At 40.5% G+C, this 22,502-nt stretch overlaps 1 protein-coding gene across 1 annotated transcript in view; it reads left to right on the forward strand.

The window, feature by feature from the left end:
- Positions 1-22,502, forward strand: part of LOC311126101 (unconventional myosin-VIIa-like) — a gene marked incomplete at its 3' end in the record, with an annotated part of 52,765 nt that overhangs the window by 14,855 nt on the left and 15,408 nt on the right. The window contains exons 12-23 of the mRNA XM_084200125.1: positions 599-718; positions 3,900-4,073; positions 4,435-4,662; positions 11,322-11,489; positions 13,675-13,792; positions 16,242-16,368; positions 17,043-17,206; positions 19,347-19,528; positions 19,759-19,880; positions 20,265-20,419; positions 20,855-21,008; positions 22,168-22,323. Coding sequence (XP_084056251.1) covers positions 599-718; positions 3,900-4,073; positions 4,435-4,662; positions 11,322-11,489; positions 13,675-13,792; positions 16,242-16,368; positions 17,043-17,206; positions 19,347-19,528; positions 19,759-19,880; positions 20,265-20,419; positions 20,855-21,008; positions 22,168-22,323 — 1,868 coding nt within the window. The remainder of the gene's footprint in view (positions 1-598; positions 719-3,899; positions 4,074-4,434; positions 4,663-11,321; positions 11,490-13,674; positions 13,793-16,241; positions 16,369-17,042; positions 17,207-19,346; positions 19,529-19,758; positions 19,881-20,264; positions 20,420-20,854; positions 21,009-22,167; positions 22,324-22,502) is intronic.

Raw genomic sequence — 22,502 nt, forward strand, 5'->3', positions numbered from 1 at the left:
ATGATGAGATTATTATGGACAAAAGAGAGAGATTATTTTTATTTGTCAAACAGCAGCCAAGCATCGATCATCATGTCACCAGAATAAGACCCTCAAGCTCATCACCGTGCACTTTCGCCACCCTGTGAACTTCATTATAACTTATTTAATCTGTAGCCTAATAAACTGATGCTTTCCTGAGTCCTAGTGGGAGGGGCCACACAACATGTCATCACGTGACTCCAAGTTTACTTCGATGTGATTGGTTATTAGATCAATATTTGCGCATAAAGGTGTTTCCACGCCACTTCTCGCATAATTAATTTTAGCGACATAAAAAAAGATCTCACCTTGTCTAGCGTGTTTTGTTTTGTCGACATTTGGAAAGTTTACAGACAAATGTGTTGTTTCCACCAGGCCTGTCGTGGCATTTTTTCATCCTATGTATACTTTTACTCACTTAAAACAGTTGGATGGAAACCCGGTTTGTGAAATGATTTACGCAAAGTCTGAGTTGCGCATGCTTATCACAACTCTGAATCGGCCCGTGCATTACATAGTCTTGAGTTTTTAGATCCTACGTTGACTGATCACCTCAATCTCTCTCCCTTTCCTCCAGTTCCTCCAGAGCTTTATCCGCTTCGGGCCGATGGGCTATGCCCCCTACTGTGCCAAGAGACTGAGGCGCACCGTAGCCAATGGAGTCCGTGGAGAGCCTCCGAGCTGGCTTGAACTAGAGGTGAGAGGGAAGTAGGGATGTGAAAAATGTAAAAAAAAAAAAAAAAAAGATTGACGTTTAAACAGCCATTTATTTTTATTTTTTATCATTCAAACATTGAAACGAGTTCACAATTAAGATGTGGTCCTGCGTATGACCGCTAGGGGGCGGTGCAGTTCAATCTACCACAGTCATGGCTACCTACCAAACGGCGTTCACCTTACTGCTGTCACCCAACCACTCGGCAACAATGGTAGTTCAAGCTGTTTTAGGTTCTCTGCTGTGTGCCTCTCCTCCATGTTCTCAGTGGTCAGTACATGGGACTTCATATCCCACTTCTCATCAACGTGATGACTCGTTGCAGTGATGTGTCCAAAAATCCTGTTGGTTTACACCACGTATGGTGTTGGAGAGCTCGCGCTTTGTACAATTTCTTCATCAGGGCCGTCACGTTTTTTTTGGACATCTTGTAGTCTGGTTCTAGGCATGCCATCAGGGCATTGAAGCCGACATCCTCTACCATTGACAGTGGCTGCACATCAACTGCAATCATTTCTGGAATCAGGGCAGTGATTTTCTCACTCCGTCCCTTATCGCAGCAACTGTTGGGTTTCACGGTGCCTCCCTTTCAGATGGTTACGCATTGCCCCCTGTACTGCCACTGTAGATCAATTCCACCTCGCAAAGTTAGCATTTCACCAGGGGCGGTGTGTTCAATAGGGCGATATGGGCGACGCACTGCCAAACGGGAAAAGGAAGGGATTTTTTTTCTAATCAATTATATCACGGCAACAGTAGTTATCAGTGTTGTAATCTAGACGTCTGATCTGCCACAGTGCCACACTGCCACTAAATGTCCAATCAGGCTAAAGTCGTGCTTCAAATGGCCCCCCCCCCCCCCCTTTGGGGCGATTTCAGTCAGGTTGAAAATCGCCCAGAAGTCTGTCATAGACTCCCATGTAAAATCTATTTTTTTCAAATTTCAGAGCTTTCAATACAATCTCTATGGGTGTCTGAGGGCTTGCACTTACGCGCTTTCGTCATACGTAACATAACCATGAACGTAACTAAGAAAAGAGCGGGTAGCAGCGTCTCTGTTGCGACCTGCAGTGTGTGTGACGTTTGGTGTGGCGTTATCTTATGTTTTTAATCTTATGTTTTTAATTTGTACACTTAGTGGCGTTATTTTATGTTTTTAATTTGTACACTTAGTTTACAAACATTCTGCCAACCATGGATTTCCAGTGGTGGGGTCACGGTGTTGGACTGATCTTGTTGATCGTGTACATACCCGCTACGAACGGACTAAATAATGAAAACGCTGCTGGCAGCGGAATCCAATACAGCAGGGAGTTTTTACTACAATGCAACTCAAATACGAACGCGATGGATATCCCAATGGCCCATCTAATACCTGATTGTCTGCGAGTGGATTACAAACCCAAATGCAAACGTGGAAAACGCGGGGGAATCAGACAACGACTTAAAAAAAATTAAGAACAAACTTCCCTTACCCACCACCTTGCTGATTAATGCCCAGTCACTGAGGGGGAAAGCGGATGAGTTGTCAGCGAATCTGCGCTTCCAACACGAATATCGGGAGGCCTGTTTGCTGGCATTTACTGAGACTTGGCTGGATGACAGAGTCCCGGACAGAGAAGTGGAGCCGGCCGGCTTCACCCTGGTCAGAGCGGACCACGATCTGACAGTCACAGGGAAACTTCACGGCGGGGGCGTCTGCCTGCTTGTCAGCGACCAGTGGTGTAAATCGATCCTGGTAAGAGAGCGACTCTGTACCCCCGACATTGAACTGCTTTCTGTGTCACTGCGACCTTACTATCTGCCCCGTGAGTTCCCCCAATTGTTTGTTACCGTTGTGTACATTCAACCAAAAGCTAATATAACAAAGGCATCAGAGATTATTTATAATCTGTCACAGAAACTGGAATCCATCTCCCCCGACGCACCCAAATTTATTTTAGGGGATTTTAACAACTGTACCTTGCACAAAGTCTTGCGCACATACCATCAGTATGTGAAATGTCACACTAGGAAAAATAGGACTCTTGATTTGTGCTATGGGACAATACCAAAGGCGTTCTCTGCCACCACCAGACCTCCTCTGGGGACATCAGACCACAATGTGGTCTACCTCAGGCCAATTTACTGTCGCCTCCTGGAGAGGGAGAAACCCACAGTTAAAACTGTCCAGATCTGGAATGACAACAGTATCACTTGGGGTGTTTTGACTGTACAGTGTGGGAGGTATTTGAGGACAGCAGCTCTGATCTGGATGAACTCACAGAGGTTATTTCAGACTATGTAAACTTCTGTGTTGAGTCAGTTGTGCCTACTAAGACCTGTAAAATCTTCCCTAACAACAAGCCTTGGGTATCAAAACATCTAAAATCACTACTTGATAGGAAGAAGGCAGTTTATGCTGGGGGTGATAGACAGGCTTTAAGAGATGTACAACGTGAGATAAAAAGACAGATACTGGTGGACAAGTTTTGCGGAGTGTTTGAGTTAGCTTTGCGAGGCAAAGATGAAACTGAGGGCTCCACCAACCCTGGTAAGCCAACACTTTTGAGATCAGTCAATAAATGCTTCTGGTATTGACTTATATGCTGCCCCTGTCTTCATGTTGTTGCTGGACATATCTTTTTTTTAAAAATGTGTGTAGGTCACCTAAATCATCAGAAAAATTGCCCCCCCTGAGAATTTTTTCAGGAGCCGCCACTGCATTTCACCACCTTCTGATTTAACTTGTCAATGTATTGCCATACAGTACTGGGCTGCTGTCTCTTCCCTGTCTCACTCTCTTTTCCAACTGTTAACGACGATGACCTGCGGAGGGCTTTATATCGGTGGCAAATCATTAGAAAGATGCGTATCTCCTCCTACTAACTTTACAGCATTGTTGAGTATTGTAGGTATTTGTTTATTTATTTATGATGATGATCAGGTTAGTGGTAGTTTGGTGATAACTTTCTCTGTGATTTAAATTTTGTGGAGAAAAAAATACATAAACAAAAAAGGGTTTCGGTTAGGGATTTTTTTCTAAACGTTAACGATCCCAATTTTTGTTTAAACGTTCTTCTGTAGTTCTTTTGTAGTCTGTCTGTGGTTATTATGTAGTTCTTCTGTAGTTCTTCTCTTCTCCAACCTTTGACCTCTGACCTGTGTTTGTGGTGACTGACAGGCGACCAAGTCTAAGAAGCCCATTGCGGTGTCTGTGACGCTGATGGACGGACGCACCATCAGCCTGCCTGTAGACTCCGCCTCCACCTCCAAGGAGATCTGCCAGTTACTCTCTGAGAAGGTCTCCCTCAAAGACACCTTCGGCTTCTCTCTCTACGTGGCTCTCTATGAAAAGGTAAGCAGTACTATTATTAGGAGAATAGATCCCCCACCTGTACTGTTTTACTCTGACCTCTACTTCCAGAAAGGTCTTTGAGACACCCTGATTTCCAAATCGACCCCTAGGCCCTCCTGTACATCCGAGGTTTTAATCGATATGGCACTGGCTTCACCTTTGCCTTCTGATAGGCTGAATTTCATTTTGGCCATGTTGCTGACCTCTTCAGATCCACAGGAGTGTCTAGGGATGAGAGACTGGGGCTCGATTTGGAATTGAGCAACTGTCTGGTGGACCGATGTGACAGGGTTCTTAGTGTCGGTGTGTGTGTTTAGTGCAAAGTCAATTGAGGTGTCTCTTGGTCCCACCCCCCCTCCAGGTGTGGTCGCTGGGCAGCGGGCGGGAGCACGTGATGGACGCCATCTCCCAGTGCGAACAGGAAGTGAAACGGAAAGGTGGGCAGGAGCAGCACGCCCCCTGGCGACTCTACTACAGGAAGGAGATCTTCACCCCGTGGCACGACTGCAAAGAGGACTCCGTCAGCACAGACCTCATCTACAGACAGGTCATCAGGGGACTACGCTACGGAGAGTACCAGTGTGACAAGGTGATGTAATGGTAATGCACTGTCAGTCTTGCTCTGGGGTTAAGTTTCCCCTGGGTACAGATCTAGAATCAGTTTCCCCTCCCCCCCTATCCTAACTCTCACAATTAGCGGGAAAAATTCAGAACTGACGTCTAGAACAGGGTTCTTCAATTCCGGTCCTGGAGGGCCGAAAACACTTCTGTTTTTTTTATTTCTACCTGGTATTTCTACACAGCCCATCTGAAATTAGCCCGCCCAACTACCTCATCCCTATATTGTTATTTATTTTGCTCATTTGTACCCCAGTATCTCTATTTGCACATCATCTCTTGCACATCATTCCAGTGTTAATACTAAATTGTAATTATTTTGCACTATAGCCTATTTTATTGCCTTACCTCCATAACTTGCTAAATTTGCACACACTGTATATATATGTATTTCTGTTTCTGTATTTTTGACTTTGTTTTGTTTTACCCCATATGTAACTCTGTGTTGTTGTTTTTTATCGCACTGCTTTGCTTTATCTTGGCCAGGTCGCAGTTGTAAATGAGAACTTGTTCTCAACTGGTTTACCTGGTTAAATAAAGGTGAAATAAAATAAAATAAAAAATAAAATAGTTAATTGCACTCACCTGGTGTCCCCAGGTCTGAATTAGCCCCTGATTAGAAGGAGAGGATGAAAAACAGAGGTGTTTCGGCCCCCTCCAGGACCGGACTTGAAGAACCCTGGTCTAGGGTCAACCTTAAACTTACACAGTCAATCTTGAAGTAAAGTGATTTACGTCACTGGTTCATATACTGTACGTCTCGAAGAACCGCTGTAAAGGTTTGGAACATTTACCGTGGTCTATCGAGTACCAGTGTGAGAAGGTATGCCGGCATCCCAAACACAACCCTATTCCCTATATAGTGCACTACTTTTGACCAGGGCCCTAATGGGCACTATAAAGGGAATAGGGTGCGATTTTGGACGCAGATTATAACTACCGTGATATACACTGAGTATACAAAACATGAACAACACCTGCTCTTTCTGAATCCAGGTGAAAGCTATGATCCCTTATTGATGCCTCTTGTTAAATCCACTTCAATCGGTTTACATGAAGGGGAGGAGATGGGGTTAAAGAAGGGTTTTGTATTATTTGTATTCCGTCAACTCTTGCTCTCTTTACGTGACACATGTATGCATCGCATGCACGTGACCAATAGGGCCTCACCTATAACATATCATAATCACGTCAATAAACTGGTTATAACAAACTCTGAACACCGTAAAACATGTGACAGCAAAATGGATGCAGAGGACGTGACAAATAAACTCGAAAGGGGGGAATGTTTACTAGTTGCTCAGGAGGTAAACAGGAAGTCAGATGTGTGGAATACTGGAGATCAAGAAAAATAAGGTAAGGAGAAGCGCTGCGTGATATTGTGATATTATGATATTATGAAATTATGATGTTGTGATATTGAGATATTATGATATTGGGATATTGTGATATTGTGATATTATGATATGATATTGTGATATTGTGATATTGTGATATTGTGATATTATGATATTATGATATTGTGATACAATATCACAATATTGTGATATTATGATATTATGATATTGTGATATTGTGATATTATGATATTGTGATATTGTGATATTGTGATATTGTGATGTTGTGATATTATGATATTGTGATATTATGATATTGTGATATTATGATATTGTGAAATTGTGATATTATGATATTGTGATATTGTGATATTATGATATTGTGATATTATGATATTGTGATATTGTGATATTATGATATTTGTGGTCCTCTGTAGCTCAGCTGGTAGAGCACGGCGCTTATAACGCCAAGGTAGTGGGTTCGATCCCCGGGACCACCCATACACAAAAAAAAAAATGTATGCACGCATGACTGTAAGTCGCTTTGGATAAAAGCGTCTGCTAAATGGCATATTATTATATTTCAACATTTAAAAAAATGTTTTAGTCATTTAGCAGACGCCCTTATCCAGAGCGACTTACAGGAGCAATTAGGGTTAAGTGCCTTGCTCAAGGGCACATCGACAGATTTTTCACCTATTATGATATTATGATATTGTGAAATTATGATGTTGTGATATTGGGATATTATGATATTGGGATATTATGATATTGTGATATTGTGATATTGTGATATTATGATATTATGATATTGTGTATTGTGATATTATGATATTGTGATATTATGATATTATGATATTGTGATATTATGATATTGTGATATTATGATATTATGATATTATGATATTGTGTATTGTGATATTGTGATATTGTGATATTATGATATTGTGATATTATGATATTATGATATTGTGATATTGTGATATTATGATATTGTGATATTGTGATATTGTGATGTTGTGATATTATGATATTGTGATATTATGATATTGTGATATTATGATATTGTGAAATTGTGATATTATGATATTGTGATATTGTGATATTATGATATTGTGATATTATGATATTGTGATATTGTGATATTATGATATTTCTACATTTAAAAAAAATTTTTAGTCATTTAGCAGACGCCCTTATCCAGAGCGACTTACAGGAGCAATTAGGGTTAAGTGCCTTGCTCAAGGGCACATCGACAGATTTTTCACCTATTATGATATTATGATATTGTGAAATTATGATGTTGTGATATTGTGATATTATGATATTGTGATATTGTGATATTGTGATATTATGATATTGTGATATTGTGATATTGTGATATTATGATATTATGATATTGTGTATTGTGATATTATGATATTGTGATATTATGATATTATGATATTGTGATATTATGATATTATGATATTGTGTATTGTGATATTGTGATATTGTGATATTATGATATTATGATATTGTGAAATTATGATGTTGTGATATTGGGATATTATGATATTGGGATATTATGATATTGTGATATTGTGATATTGTGATATTATGATATTATGATATTGTGTTTGTGATATTATGATATTGTGATATTATGATATTATGATATTGTGATATTGTGATATTATGATATTATGATATTATGATATTATGATATTGTGTATTGTGATATTGTGATATTGTGATATTATGATATTGTGATATTATGATATTATGATATTGTGATATTGTGATATTATGATATTGTGATATTGTGATATTGTGATGTTGTGATATTATGATATTGTGATATTATGATATTGTGAAATTGTGATATTATGATATTGTGATATTGTGATATTATGATATTGTGATGTTATGATATTGTGATATTGTGATATTATGATATTTCTACATTTAAATTTTTCTTTTAGTCATTTAGCAGACGCCCTTATCCAGAGCGACTTACAGGAGCAATTAGGGTTAAGTGCCTTGCTCAAGGGCACATCGACAGATTTTTCACCTATTATGATATTGTGAAATTATGATGTTGTGATATTGGGATATTATGATATTGTGATATCGTGATATTGTGATATTATGATATTGTGATATTGTGATATTGTGATATTGTGATATTATGATATTATGATATTGTGTATTGTGATATTATGATATTGTGATATTATGATATTATGATATTGTGATATTGTGATATTGTGATATTATGATATTATGATATTGTGTATTGTGATATTGTGATATTGTGATATTGTGATATTATGATATTATGATATTATGATATTGTGTATTGTGATATTGTGATATTGTGATATTATGATATTGTGATATTATTATATTATGATATTATGTTATTGTGATATTGTGATATTGTGATATTGTGATATTATGATATTGTGTATTGTGATATTATGATATTGTGATATTATGATATTGTGATATTGTGAAATTGTGATATTATGATATTGTGATATTGTGATATTATGATATTGTGATATTATGATATTGTGATATTGTGATATTATGATATTTCTACATTTAAAAAAATTTTTTAGTCATTTAGCAGACGCCCTTATCCAGAGCGACTTACAGGAGCAATTAGGGTTAAGTGCCTTGCTCAAGGGCACATCGACAGATTTTTCACCTATTATGATATTATGATATTGTGAAATTATGATGTTGTGATATTGTGATATTATGATATTGTGATATTGTGATATTGTGATATTATGATATTGTGATATTGTGATATTGTGATATTATGATATTATGATATTGTGTATTGTGATATTATGATATTGTGATATTATGATATTATGATATTGTGATATTATGATATTGTGATATTATGATATTATGATATTATGATATTATGATATTATGATATTGTGTATTGTGATATTGTGATATTGTGATATTATGATATTATGATATTGTGAAATTATGATGTTGTGATATTGGGATATTATGATATTGGGATATTATGATATTGTGATATTGTGATATTGTGATATTATGATATTATGATATTGTGTATTGTGATATTATGATATTATGATATTGTGATATTGTGATATTATGATATTGTGATATTATGATATTATGATATTATGAAATTATGATATTATGATATTGTGATATTATGATATTATGATATTGTGATATTGTGATATTATGATATTGTGATATTGTGATATTGTGATGTTGTGATATTATGATATTGTGATATTATGATATTGTGATATTATGATATTGTGAAATTGTGATATTATGATATTGTGATATTGTGATATTATGATATTGTGATATTATGATATTGTGATATTGTGATATTATGATATTTCTACATTTAAAATTTTTTTTTAGTCATTTAGCAGACGCCCTTATCCAGAGCGACTTACAGGAGCAATTAGGGTTAAGTGCCTTGCTCAAGGGCACATCGACAGATTTTTCACCTATTATGATATTATGATATTGTGAAATTATGATGTTGTGATATTGGGATATTATGATATTGTGATATCGTGATATTGTGATATTATGATATTGTGATATTGTGATATTGTGATATTATGATATTATGATATTGTGTATTGTGATATTATGATATTGTGATATTATGATATTGTGATATTATGATATTGTGATATTATGATATTATGATATTATGATATTGTGTATTGTGATATTGTGATATTGTGATATTGTGATATTATGATATTATGATATTATGATATTGTGATATTGTGATATTGTGATATTATGATATTGTGATATTATGATATTATGATATTATGTTATTGTGATATTGTGATATTATGATATTGTGATATTGTGATATTGTGATATTATGATATTGTGTATTGTGATATTATGATATTGTGATATTGTGATATTGTGGTATTATGATATTGTGATATTGTGATATTGTGATATTATGATATTGTGATATTATGTGTGCCAAACAGGTTCAATTTTTTTTGCTACTGCTCGACTAAAGCAGTCTTGGTCGACCAACAGCCTATCGACCAAACGATCGACCAGAAGACTAAATGGGGTCAGCCATAGTGTACTCAGTGTACATTACTGTAAGGTCGTTGATTTATCCGGGTCGAAGGATCACTTTACGAAGGGGCCACCTCTGACAAGCTCACGTGTAAATCGCATGAAAGCCACTGGCAAAAACTGAGAGTTTTCTTTACAAAATAAATGGTTGAATGGTTCGAGAATTGGAGATAACAAATACAGACAGTTCAGTTCTACTAAATATATTCAGAAATAAATGTATCCTCAAATATTTGTTCAGTCTGTTATGCTGTGTGCACTGAACTGACATACATGATTGTTGCTGACACTCCGATGGTAACACAACTGGTAATATAGACCATGCATAGGCTATAGGCACGGTCCAATACGTTAAAATACTTTTAGCATAATTTTGACCAATATGTTATTAGGCCCATTCCTGGAGGTGTAAATTATATTTTAGATGGTGTCAGCATCATTTTATTTTCATTAATTTTGAAGTAGAGACTTTTTTTTTTTTTAAGTCACCAGAACTGAGCATCTCAGTCCTTCTACGTCCAAATTCCACCAGGGAGGACCCTAAGCAAGGGGAATGGAATTGGTCAAACCCGCATGTACAGAATGATCCTCTTTTTCTAAAAGCATGATGGTCATGACTATCTTACATGAAAGGGGAGGTTAACTTGGCCCCAGAAAATCCATCTGAGATCAACTTAAGTTTCAGTCATGGGATTTGTTTTGGCTTTAACCCCTGGCTCTTTCATGGGATTTGTTTTGGCTTTCACCCCTGGGTCTTTCATGGGATTTGTTTTGGCTTTAACCCCTGGGTCTTTCATGGGATTTGTTTTGGCTTTAACCCCTGGCTCTTTCATGGGATTTGTTTCGGCTTTAACCCCTAGCTCTTTTATGGGATTTGTTTTGGCTTTAACCCCTGGCTCTTTCATGGGATTTGTTTTGGCTTTAACCCCTGGCTCTTTCATGGGATTTGTTTTGGCTTTAACCCCTGGCTCTTTCATGGGATTTGTTTTGGCTTTAACCCCTGGCTCTTTCATGGGATTTGTTTTGGCTTTAACCCCTGGCTCTTTCATTCTTTATTACTGTTTTATTGGTAATATATTCCTAAGCAGAAGACACATTTTCTGCTTCTAACAGAAATGGGCAAAGTTGTTTTACTTCAACTTGAACTAATGTCCTTTCTAATCTCCATTCTCTCCAGGAGGACGACATAGTCCAGCTGTCAGCCAAACACTTCTACATCCAGTATGGATCAGACCGTAGTCTTGACAACGCTAAGACTGTAGTTCAGGACTGCATTAACTCCTCTCTTCTGGAGGCCAAGTCTCAGGACCAATGGCTTCAGATGGTCAGCGCTGCCCATGCTCAGGTGAGTTGACTGATTCATTTGAGTTTATTTAACAATTAAGAAAATACACATGTAGACCGTGAATACAAAACATGAGTTAGATCACTCATTAACAGGGTTGTGGTCATTTCCATTTAAATTTAGTCAATTCCATTTAAATTCAGTCAATTCCATTTAAATTCAGTCAATTCAGCAAGTAAACTAGAAATCCAGTTGAAATGTTCCTCATGAAATGGAATGACCCGAATCCTGCACATTACTTATTAACAGACCTGAAGTCTCTGCTGGTCATAGAGACAGCTGTATTATTAACAGACCTGAAGTCTCTGCTGGTCATAGAGACAGCTGTATTATTAACAGGCCTGAAGTCTCTGCTGGTCATAGAGACAGCTGTATTATTAACAGGCCTGAAGTCTCTGCTGGTCATAGAGACAGCTGTATTATTAACAGGCCTAAAGTCTCTGCTGGTCATAGAGACAGCTGTATTATTAACAGTCCTGAAGTCTCTGCTGGTCATAGAGACAGCTGTATTATTAACAGGCCTGAAGTCTCTGCTGGTCATAGAGACAGCTGTATTATTAACAGGCCTGAAGTCTCTGCTGGCCATAGAGACAGCTGTATTATTAACAGGCCTGAAGTCTCTGCTGGTCATAGAGACAGCTGTATTATTAACAGGCCTGAAGTCTCTGCTGGTCATAGAGACAGCTGTATTATTAACAGGCCTGAAGTCTCTGCTGGTAATAGAGACAGCTGTATTATTAACAGGCCTGAAGTCTCTGCTGGTCATAGAGACAGCTGTATTATTAACAGGCCTGAAGTCTCTGCTGGTCATAGAGACAGCTGTATTATTAACAGGCCTGAAGTCTCTGCTGGTCATAGAGACAGCTGTATTATTAACAGGCCTGAAGTCTCTGCTGGTCATAGAGACAGCTGTATTATTAACAGGCCTGAAGTCTCTGCTGGTCATAGAGACAGCTGTATTATTAACAGGCCTGAAGTCTCTGCTGGTCATAGAGACAGCTGTATTATTAACAGGCCTGAAGTCACTGCTGGTCATAGAGACAGCTGTATTATTAACAGGCCTGAAGTCCCTGCTGGTCATAGAGACAGCTGTATTATTAACAGGCCTGAAGTCCCTGCTGGTCATAGAGACAGCTGTATTATTAACAGGCCTGAAGTCTCTGCTGGTCATAGAGACAGCTGTATTATTAACAGGCCTGAAGTCTCTGCTGGTCATAGAGACAGCTGTATTATTAACAGGCCTGAAGTCTCTGCTGGTCATAGAGACAGCTGTATTATTAACAGGCCTGAAGTCTCTGTTGGTCATAGAGACAGCTGTATTATTAACAGGCCTGAAGTCACTGCTGGTCATAGAGACAGCTGTATTATTAACAGGCCTGAAGTCTCTGCTGGTCATAGAGACAGCTGTATTATTAACAGGCCTGAGGTCTCTGCTGGTCATAGAGACAGCTGTATTATTAACAGGCCTGAAGTCTCTGCTGGTCATAGAGACAGCTGTATTATTAACAGGCCTGAAGTCTCTGCTGGTCATAGAGACAGCTGTATTATTAACAGGCCTGAAGTCTCTGCTGGTCATAGAGACAGCTGTATTATTAACAGGCCTGAAGTCTCTGCTGGTCATAGAGACAGCTGTATTATTAACAGGCCTGAAGTCTCTGCTGGTCATAGAGACAGCTGTATTATTAACAGGCCTGAAGTCACTGCTGGTCATAGAGACAGCTGTATTATTAACAGGCCTGAGGTCTCTGCTGGTCATAGAGACAGCTGTATTATTAACAGGCCTGAAGTCCCTGCTGGTCATAGAGACAGCTGTATTATTAACAGGCCTGAAGTCTCTGCTGGTCATAGAGACAGCTGTATTATTAACAGACCTGAAGTCTCTGCTGGTCATAGAGACAGCTGTATTATTAACAGGCCTGAAGTCCCTGCTGGTCATAGAGACAGCTGTATTATTAACAGGCCTGAAGTCTCTGCTGGTCATAGAGACAGCTGTATTATTAACAGGCCTGAAGTCTCTGCTGGTCATAGAGACAGCTGTATTATTAACAGACCTGAAGTCTCTGCTGGTCATAAAGACAGCTGTATGGATTAATATGATTGTTTCCTTCTCTACTGTGCGAGACAATGTTCTTTCCAACTGTGTACTGTCTTCTGATGTTCCTCTGCTCTGTCTGCCCTATACCAGGGTCCGTATGTCAACTCCAGGCAGAAAGCAGCAGGTGTGAAGGCTGAGGTGGTGGACTACGCTCGTCAGAAGTGGCCTATGTTCTTCTCCAGGTTCTTCGAGGCCTCCAAGTTCTCAGGTATTAAACACAGTTCTCTCAAATACAATGATCTCAGGTTGCATCCCAATTCTCCATCCTTCTCCAGAAGTGTGCATTCACATACTTCTTATCACAGATTTAACCCTTGGCATGAGGGAGTTTGACATATTTAGGCTAAGTCCAAACTGGCAGCCTACTCCCTAGGTAGTCACAGATGATCCATTATATTGACCAGATACTCTAGTGGGCGCTCTAACAATAAAAATAAATGTCTTCAAAAAATGGAAGGCAGTTGGGAGGAGGCAAGATCAGGTGGGGCTATTCTAGCCAATGAGAGGGCAGATGCACGTGTGAACAACAGCCAATACTGTTTCCATTAGTTACCGCAGCCACAAAGTCAAAATTGGCTATGTCTAAAAACAAATTGAAAATAAACATTTGCTTTTTGGTCTTAATTTAAGGTTAGGGTTAGGCATAAGGCTAGCAGCATGGTTACGGTTATGTTTAAAATATTTAAAGAATTTTAATTGTAGAGATAGGCAGAGTTTATGACTTAGTGTTTTTTTCTCAAATTTGCCGGAACGTCATGTGTCCTATTTATATCAGTACACTCGTAAACAACCGAATCATTACGAAACGTCTATTCGATTAAATAAGCCACACATACAGTAGCAAATAAGCCATTCCATTTCTTGTTGACCAAATTCGACACTGTCAATGACATCCATACAACAGCTTCTCGCCTGGTGAGTGATACATGTTCCTTGAAAATGTAAAATATCCCTGGACTGTCCATATGTTAATAAATGTGTAACTAAATCAAGTCAATCGGGGGATTGAGTTATTTGTTCCAGAAGGGCATGGGCCGGAATCAATCCCACACCAACATGGGTACGCCTATAGGTATATATGCACACTGAAGGTAGCGTCTCTAACCAGTAGACCACCCCATTCCACCAGTTAACTCAATTCTGACAATTGATTCATGACCTTAGGTTTGCTAGAAAACCTTAAGATGTCCTCTTTTTCGATAATATATACTGTAGATTTACATTTTTAAAAAAATCATGGGCATGCACCATTGCGCTCCATTCCGTTAGGCTACGTCACTATTCTCAACGTCATCATATCTTTACATCTGATATTATAAACCTGTGTCTGCAATGACTTTAGATAGGCTACAGTAAGCTATAGCCTGCTGGACGGCTGCATTTTGGATACACTTGACACTTGTAGGTCATAGCGGAGACCAATATCTATCGTGTGTTATTAAGCTATATAAAATGACGGTTGTTGATGTCTATGGATGCTTTTTCAGATACATGTTTGTACATTTGAACGTTGCAGTAACAGGACCTAAAGGCCTACAGTAGCATCAAGACATTTATTAATATTACGTCTGGTGCTTTAGCGTTTAAGCTTATTAACATGCTTATTAACATGGCTCCACTGACCCCGATAGCTGGCACTGGTCCGAATGGCTCCACTGACCCCGATAGCTGGCACTGGTCCGAATGGCTCCACTGACCCCGATAGCTGGCACTGGTCCGAATGGCTCCACTGACCCCGATAGCTGGCACTGGTCCGAATGGCTCCACTGACCCCGATAGCTGGCACTGGTCCGAATGGCTCCACTGACCCCGATAGCTGGCACTGGTCCGAATGGCTCCACTGACCCCGATAGCTGGCACTGGTCCGAATGGCTCCACTGACCCCGATAGCTGGCACTGGTCCGAATGGCTCCACTGCCTCCCGCATGGAGAGAAAGAGGGGTTTCAGTGAACGTATCTAAATCTCATTTGAATGCCGGTCGCGGCAGGCTCTGTCGTACCCGGTTGCGACCGGGAGACCCATGGGCCGGCGCACAATTGGTCCAGCATCGTCCAGGGTAGGGGAGGGAATGGCCGGCAGGGATGTAGCTCAGTTTGGTAGAGCATGGCGTTTGCAACGGCAGGGTTGTGGGTTCGATTCCCACGGGGGGCCAGTATGAAGAAAATAAAAAATAATGTATTCACTCACTAACTGTAAGTCGCTCTGGATAAGAGCGTCTGCTAAATGACTAAAATGTAAATGTCTAAGGAAATAAAATCACTTCAAAAAGAATGCTCAAATGAAGATCCGACATGTAGGGAATAGGGTGCAATTTGGATCACAGCCGTTAATGTGGTAGAGAGCCAGTAGGAGGAAGGGAAGGCATTAGTGCAGCGATCCCTCCCTGCTGTTGGCCCTCTGGTCAAAAGTAGTGGACTACATAGGGAATAGGGTGTCATTTGTCATTTAATCCTTCAAACCCCCCCCCCCCCCCCCCCCCAAAAAAAAAAAAATGTGTAAAGTGGTTATCCCACTGGCTATAAGGTGAATGCGCCAATTTGTAAGTCGCTCTGGATAAGAGCGTCTGCTAAATGACGTAAATGTAAATGTAAATGTAAATTTGGGATGCAAACATTTTGTTTATCCTGCTGGTTTAACTCATTATGCATATTACCAGGTCCTGCACTGCCTAAAAACAAGTTCATTGTGGCGATCAACTGGACAGGCATCACCTTCCTGGATGAGAAGGAGAGGAGACTGCTGCAGCTCTCCTACCCAGAGGTCACTGGGGTCAACACCATGAGGTACAGCACAATAAACTATAGGTTAAAGGTCACAGTTAAGGTGCACAGTGGTTGGGAGCAGGGTGTGCTTCCCAAATTGCACCCTATTCCCTATGTAGTGCACTACTTTTGACCAGGGCCCGTAGGGTTCTAATCAAAAGTAGTGTGCTATATACGTAGGGAATAGGGTGCCATTTGGAATGCCACCAGGAAGCTAGGTCAAAGGCTGCACAGAGGTTGGACAGTTTTTGTGTTATGGGAACATTTTCCTGAACCTAATGAATGTTCTGGGAACTTTCACAGAACCAATTTTGGTTAGCTGGGGAAATTACTGGTGCATTATGTTACATTACATTACCTGGAAACCTAATGAGAACATTTGGGGAATGTTCTGTGGTGGTTGTTACAGATATTCTGCACAACATTTTTGTGAATGTTAGGAGAACATTCCAAGGATATATAATATTTATTTTTACACATTTGTTATCAAAAACATTCTTTGAATGTTTTGGGGATATTATCATCCTAATGTTAGATAAAACCCTACTAGAACTTAATGGGAATCTTAGCTGATGTTCTGGGAATGTTCCCGGTTCACTGGGTAGTGAATAATACCCTGGATTATATGTTGGATACCTCATTATGAGTTAACTAGTATCTTTCAGTAATATGAGTGATTCTCCTCCTTCTCTCAGGGAGGGCAAGGCGTTTGGCCATTCTGTGAGTCTCCTCACTCTGAAGGGAGACTTCTCTCTGAATGCAGCGATGGCTGGGAACATAGCAGAGCTGGTGCATCTGTTCCTGGGAGGACTGAGGGAACGCTCCCAGTACGCTGTAGGCCTGCAGGAGGTCAACCAAGGTTGGTCAGACACAACACCAACCAAGGATTTAGCAAACATTTATCTTTTAGCAAACTTTAATCAAGTTTTAGATAAGTTGGTTTGACCATATATACGAAAATTGCATCCTATGGGGACAGCAGAAGAACCCTTTTGGAACCTTTTTTTCTAGTTAATTAGGGTCAAACTTGTCACCATTTTTTAAAATATTTAGTATTTTATAATGATCCCCAATTAGCCTACTCTTCCTGGGGTCCAAACAGGAAACAAAACACAACACATAATATACATAACACTACATAATACAATACATTAATACAATGCAAAATACAATACAAAATATATACAAATGTCTGTGTCTCTTCACAGTCCCCATCATGCTGTGTTCTTTAATCTGGTTTTTGAATCTGGTTTTATTGCTAGTTTGAGTTACCTGGGGTGGCAGAGAGTTCCATGTAGTCATGTCTCTATTTAATACTGTGCGTTTCCCAGCCTCTGTTTTGGACCTGAGGACTGTGAAGAGACGTCTGGCTGCATGTCTTGTGTGGTACCATTGAGTGTCCGAACTGTGTCCCAACTGCTTGAACAAGACAGTTCGGTACCTTTAACTCATCAACACCTCGCACAGAGACCAACAGTGATTCAGTCAATCTCTCCTCAACTTTGAGCCAGGAGAGATTGACATGCATACAACTGACATTCACCTCCATGTACATCAAGTGCAATACGTGCTGCTCTGTTTTGGACCACATGACTGGTTGATTTAGATGTCAAGAAAGCAGCGCAACGCCTTATCATGGACAGACCTCTTCCCATTTTAGCAACCATTGAGTCTATATGTTTTGACCATGACAGCTTGCTATCTAGGGTTACACCCAGCAGTTTAGTCTCCTCAACTTGCTCAATCGCCACATTATTCAGTAATAGATCTAGATGAGGTTCAGGGTTTTAGTGACTGATTTGTCCCATAAACTATGCTTTTATTTTTTGAGATATTTAGCACCAGGCTATTGCTAGTTTAAAAAAAAAAACTGACTGGAGCTCTATGTTAAGGGTGTCAGTTACTTATTTTACTGTTGCAGCCGACGTGTATGTGGTCCTCTGTAGCTCAATTGGTAGAGCATGGCGCTTGTAACGCCAGGGTAGTGGGTTCGATCCCCGGGACCACCCATACGTAAAAATGTATGCGCACATGACTGTAAGTCGCTTTCGATAAAAGCGTCTGCTAAATGGCTTATTATTATTATTATACTGTTGAATTGTCAGTGTACATGGACACACAGGCTTTATTCAAGGTCAGATGAAGGTCATTAGTAAAAACAGAAAACAATAATGGTCCAAGCTGGTTATGATCAACGCCATCAAAAGCTGCACTGAAATCTAAGAAAACAGCTCCCACAATCTAGGTGTGATAAAGCCTTGAAAAAACGAATCCCCTCCTTCTCTCCCTCCCTCCCTCTCTCCCTCCCTCCCTCCCTCCCTCCCTCCCTCCCTCCCTCCCTCCCATGCCTATATTTATTAGGGTCAAACTTGTCAACATTTTTGAATCTAGGTGTGATAAAGCCTTGTGTCCAGAGCTCAGGAAAGTAGCCTACCCCCATCACTAGGTTAAACAGCTTGAGAATAGCCTCTCTCGGCTTAGGACTGCTGTGTTTCAGCATCTCTGTTAGAATGCTGTCTGGCCAACAGGCTTTACCGCTCTTGGACGACCTGTATTTTAATCATCTAGTTTAGACAGTGTAATAGGATTGTCCAGCAGGTTTTGTTGGTCTGTTACTGTTCATTCTAATTATGTCAATTGTTCTATTACTGATGTTTGGGTGGAGTTAGGTTATTGTTCTTGAATTTATAGAGGTTTTCAAAATACTGTTGCCAGATATTCCTATCTTTGATTGGGATGGCTTTCTTTTTAACAGTGGTATCGAATTTCCGCCATGATTTTTATTGATTGCTATTTTGTCAAGCTCATTGGTCATATAGAGGGATTTTTTCCTTCGTAATAACTTATTATATTGGTTTAGGGCCTGTTGGTATATGAGACCTGTCTCCTAGTTTACATCTGTCTGTCTCTCTCTGTCTCTCTCTCTCTTTCTCTCTGTCTGTCTGTCTCTCTCTCTCTCTCTCTGTGTCTCTCTCTCTCTCTGTCTCTCTCTCATATAGACGACCCTACGTTCCTGAGCTTTAAGAAAGGAGAGCTGATAGTCCTCATTAAAGACGATGAGCTGACTGTCGGCCGCGGCTGGATCAAGGGCAAGAACGAACGCACCAGCATGACGGGGGCGGTACCCACCGACGCTATCCTGGTCCTGCCCACTCTCACCAAACCTACCAATGAAGTCATGGTATGAACGCATGTCCTTATGTTTTACTATCTAAGGTCAAATTAGGGCTGACAAAGTGTCGATCCTTTCCTGTAGGAAGTATTCTTCCTCTTTCTGGCACTGAGATAGCTGCTATTCTGAAGAAGGTTTGATTCATCGTGATTTGTGGTTGTTTTACCTACCTTATTTCAATGCACTAATTCTAATCAGTCTGGATAAATGATTAAAATGGCGACATAAAATGTTTCCAGAGTCTTCTGAACCTGTCACCTGACCAGAGGAAGAGCATCATGGCAGCCAATCACAAGGAGACAGGCACCGTGGAGAGAGTGGCCCCCGTGTCCCTCAAAGAGTTCTCCTATGAGTACTTCAGGTAAGAGTTCTCCTACCAGTACTTCAGGTAAGAGTTCTCCTACCAGTACTTCAGGTAACAGTTCTCCTATGAGTACTTCAGGTGAGAGTTCTCCTACGAGTACTTCAGGTAACAGTTCTCCTATGAGTACTTCAGGTGAGAGTTCTCCTATGAGTACTTCAGGTAAGAGTTCTCCTACCAGTACTTCAGGGAACAGTTCTCCTACCAGTACTTCAGGGAATAGAGAAACCTCTGATACGATATTAACAGAAAAAGTGATAATAGTATAGCCAATAATATTTAGATCTATATGGTATAGAACTAACACATGTAAAATATATAATATATATGGGAAAACATTGTGATTTTAACCTAAAAGTTCTGTGCTTCTGTCTGTCCCTCCAGGCAGCCCATCAAGGATGTGAACCGTCAGGTGATCTCTAAGAACGTGGTCCCTGAGTGCCTGTGGGCCAACTCCAGGGAGCCAATCAGACAGCCCCTTCTTAAGAGGCTAGTGGGGAACTCTGATCTCAGCCAACGGGCCTGCCTGGCCTTCACTGATATCCTTTAATAATTGATTTACTGCCTTCTCACTGACAGATTACTTCAAGAGCATCTTTGGAATCACCTCAACATCGCTTTTTAGTCATTTAGCAAGCACTCTTGGCTAGAGTGACATACTCTGGTCTTCACTGATATCCTTACTGAGAAAATAAAATGCTGTCGCTACCTTTCTTTCTATTCAGACCAAGGTGCATGGACAGTGGTGCAGACTGAAGATTAAAATATATATGATATGTGGAAACAAGATGCACTTATTGTAAGTGGCTAAATGTTAAATGTCTTCGTGATCATTTTTTCTAATCAAGGTTCCATGTCCTGGTACGGGATCATAGACTCACCTCTTCTCTTGTGGTTGGATGGCAAATGACATACAGTTTGTTTCAATACAGTTTTCAGAGATGTGTTGCTAACTGTCCTTGACCTGTGTGTACCTATCCTGAAGTACATGGGGGACTACCCCACCAAGCAGATACAGAGTCCTGTGGAGCTGACAGACCAGATCTTTGGCCCAGCCACCAAGGACGAGGCCCTGAGAGACGAAATCTACTGTCAGATCATGAAACAAATGACCAGCAACAACAACAGGTAGTGCTTTTAGGGCCTGTTTCCCAGACGCAGATATAGATTTAGCAAAGAGACAAAATATTAAATGTTCAATCGAGATTCTTAATGTCAGTCCAGGAGTAGACTTAATCTGTGTAAATCATGAGGGGCTTTTTAACTTTAATCTAAATACAAGGTAGAATGAACCCTTTTGGAAAGATGTTTAAAACAGAGCAGCAGAGGACAGGACAACAGAGGACAGGACAACAGAGGACAGGACACCAGTGGACAGGACAACAGAGGACAGGACAACAGAGGACAGGACACCAGTGGACAGGACAACAGAGGACAGGACACCAGAGGACAGGACACCAGAGGACAGGACACCAGAGGACAGGACACCAGAGGACAGGACACCAGAGGACAGGACACCAGAGGACAGGACACCAGAGGACAGGACAATAGAGGACAGGACAGCAGAGGACAGGACAATAGAGGACAGGACACTAGAGGAAAGGACAACAGAGGACAGGACAACAGAGGACAGGACAACAGAGGACAGGACGCCAGAGGACAGGACGCCAGAGGACAGGACAACAGAGGACAGGACACCCGAGGACAGGACACCCGAGGACAGGACACCAGAGGACAGGACACCAGAGGACAGGACACCAGAGGACAGGACAATAGAGGACAGGACACCAGAGGACAGGACACCAGAGGAAAGGACACTCCTATACATAGATGGGAGGTTACACAAGAAGAATACTATTTTCCTAATGTGGTATTGCTGATTTTGTAACAATGTTGTAACATCCCCAACCCGGATTCAGTTTGGAGCAGGACTGGCAGCTACTGTGGCTGTGCTGTGGTCTCTGATGATGATGGTGATGATGATGATGGTGATGATGATTGTTGTTGTAACAGGTTCAGTTTGGAGCAGGACTGGCAGCTACTGTGGCTGTGCTGTGGTCTCTGATGATGGTGATGATGATGATGATGGTGATGATGATGATGATGATGATGATGATGATGATTGTTGTTGTAACAGGTTCAGTTTGGAGCAGGACTGGCAGCTACTGTGGCTGTGCTGTGGTCTCTGATGATGATGATGATGATGATGGTGATGATGATGATGATGATGATGATGGTGATGATGGTGATGATGATGATGATGGTGATGTTGTTGTTGTTGTAACAGGTTCAGTTTGGAGCAGGGCTGGCAGTTGCTGTGGCTGTGCTGTGGTCTCTTCCCTCCAAGCCAGTCGCTGCTCAAACACACCCAGCGCTTCCTGGAGTCCCGACGGCGTGAAGCCCTGGCCCCTGACTGTCTACAGCGCCTACAGGGATCACTGAGGTACAGTGGCTTGCCAAAGTATTCAACCCCCTTGGCATTTTCCCTATTTTGTTGCCTTACAACCTGGAATTAAAATTGATTTTTTGGGGGGTTTGTATCATTTGATTTACACAACATGCCTACCACTTTGAAGATGCAAAAAAAACAGAAAACTTGAGCATGCATAACTATTCACCCCC

The sequence above is a fragment of the Coregonus lavaretus genome (genome assembly GCF_964263955.1).
Source record: "Coregonus lavaretus genome assembly, contig: HAP1_SCAFFOLD_799, whole genome shotgun sequence".
NCBI lineage: Eukaryota > Metazoa > Chordata > Actinopteri > Salmoniformes > Salmonidae > Coregonus > Coregonus lavaretus.